This window comes from Marmota flaviventris, chromosome 14 (assembly GCF_047511675.1).
Source record: "Marmota flaviventris isolate mMarFla1 chromosome 14, mMarFla1.hap1, whole genome shotgun sequence".
In the NCBI taxonomy this organism is placed as follows: Eukaryota; Metazoa; Chordata; class Mammalia; order Rodentia; family Sciuridae; genus Marmota; species Marmota flaviventris.
The window spans coordinates 12,652,921-12,654,461 of record NC_092511.1 but is presented as its reverse complement, the minus strand read 5'-3'; the positions used below and the strand labels follow the sequence as shown (position 1 = coordinate 12,654,461).

Below are 1,541 nucleotides of genomic sequence, written 5' to 3'. Positions count from 1 at the left end.
TAACAACAGAAAGAAAGCTCCCAACACCAAATGGCAGAAGATTAATTGTAACTATTTTATCTTATTGGAAAAAAAAAAACTGCATTTAAAATGCAGTAACCATTTAGAATACCTTGAACAAACACAGAAGGACAAAACAGTCTGTCTCTTTGCAAAGGATGAGAATCCTGAGAGATGGTAGGAAAAACTGGAAGCAACAGTTTCTGTTGTGCGGCAGGTTGGTGTTCTGGCTGCGTCAGGGAGTCAGACGGGAATCCCTCAGAACTTCTCAGATGACAAGATTACCACACTAACTATACACAAATAATTCTATGCTGTTGTCCCAAGAGATACTCCAGGTCTTTAAAGCTCCTTTACTCTCCCCAGGGAGACTAAAACTGGCCAGATGCCCCAGGGGTAGAGCTCACACACTCTGGGGCCTGGGCTCTCGGCCGCCGTTGAGGAGGTCTGTGAGCTCGCTGATGTACTTGATGGTGTATTTGAGTGTCTGGATCTTGGTAAGCGGTTGGCCTCGCTGGCTGTAGACAGGTGGCAGGTAATTCCGAAGGGTGTGCAGGGCATCAGCCAAGGTCCTCATTCTGAGCTTCTCCCTCTCGCTGGCCTTCCGTCTCCGCTGCACGGACATCTTGACTTTGGGGCCCTTCTGGGCCTTGGGGCCACCAGGGCCCTGTAGGTAGGCAGGTTGGAAAGCTAACATATTGTAGTCCACCTCCACTAGGCCACCGGCCCCGTGGCTGCTACAGCCATTGCTGCTCCCATTGCTGGCCCCGCCATGGCCACAGGGCAGTCCAGCCCCAGCTGGACAGGGGGAAGAAGAATAGGACTCCAGTGATGGAGCTGGGGAAAGGCTCTGGGAGGGGGAGGCCCGGCTCGGCTCAAAGGGCCCGGCCCTGTTTTTCCAGTCCCAGGAGGACAGCAGGCTGGGGCTGTCCGAGGAGTCCAGGCCATCCTCGAGGCTGAGGAAGGTCTCTTGCAGGTCGTCCATGCCCCAAGACAGCTGCGCAGGGAACAACTCCTGGCGAGTGAGAAAGAAAGTTCTGCCGCCCAGCCAGAGAGGAGCTCTCTTTTATGGTGGTGGGGGAGAAGTGATGAAGTGGGAGAGAGGGCCGGGTGGAGGGAGTTCAAAGGAAAAACCAAGGACCAAGATGGAAAATGAACTCTTCAGGTGTCACTTTCTCCTCATTGATAATTAGCATCCTCCAGCTAAAATGTCTTTAAACAGAAAGGCCTCCAAGAGAAGAAAAAAGGAATTATCTTGTTGTAACTAAACCAATTAAGGCTGCATAACTAGACTTAGCATTGTCCTGTGGAACTCATTAATGAGGAGCCAAAGAAAACAAACCTGGGCATATGCAGCAAGTGGCTGAAGGCCCTGGTGGAGGAGAGGAGAGTGCCTGAGAGGGCCGCTGGGCCACTTCATCCAGACCTGGCTATTTCAGAATAGATGGGATATATTGCTAGAGAAGGGGCATGATTGTGGGACAGGCAGCTCCTCTGAGCCTTGATTCCCCCCATGTCAAAAGCCGACAATATCAACTCCT

At 51.8% G+C, this 1,541-nt stretch overlaps 1 protein-coding gene across 1 annotated transcript; it reads right to left on the bottom strand.

Annotated features, from left to right (window-relative positions):
- Nucleotides 1–403: 403 nt before the first annotated feature.
- Msgn1 (mesogenin 1) lies at nt 404–985 on the bottom strand. The gene has a single exon (XM_027937753.1). It carries the CDS (start codon nt 983–985, stop codon nt 404–406), a length of 582 nt encoding a protein of 193 aa, XP_027793554.1.
- Nucleotides 986–1,541: the final 556 nt, after the last annotated feature.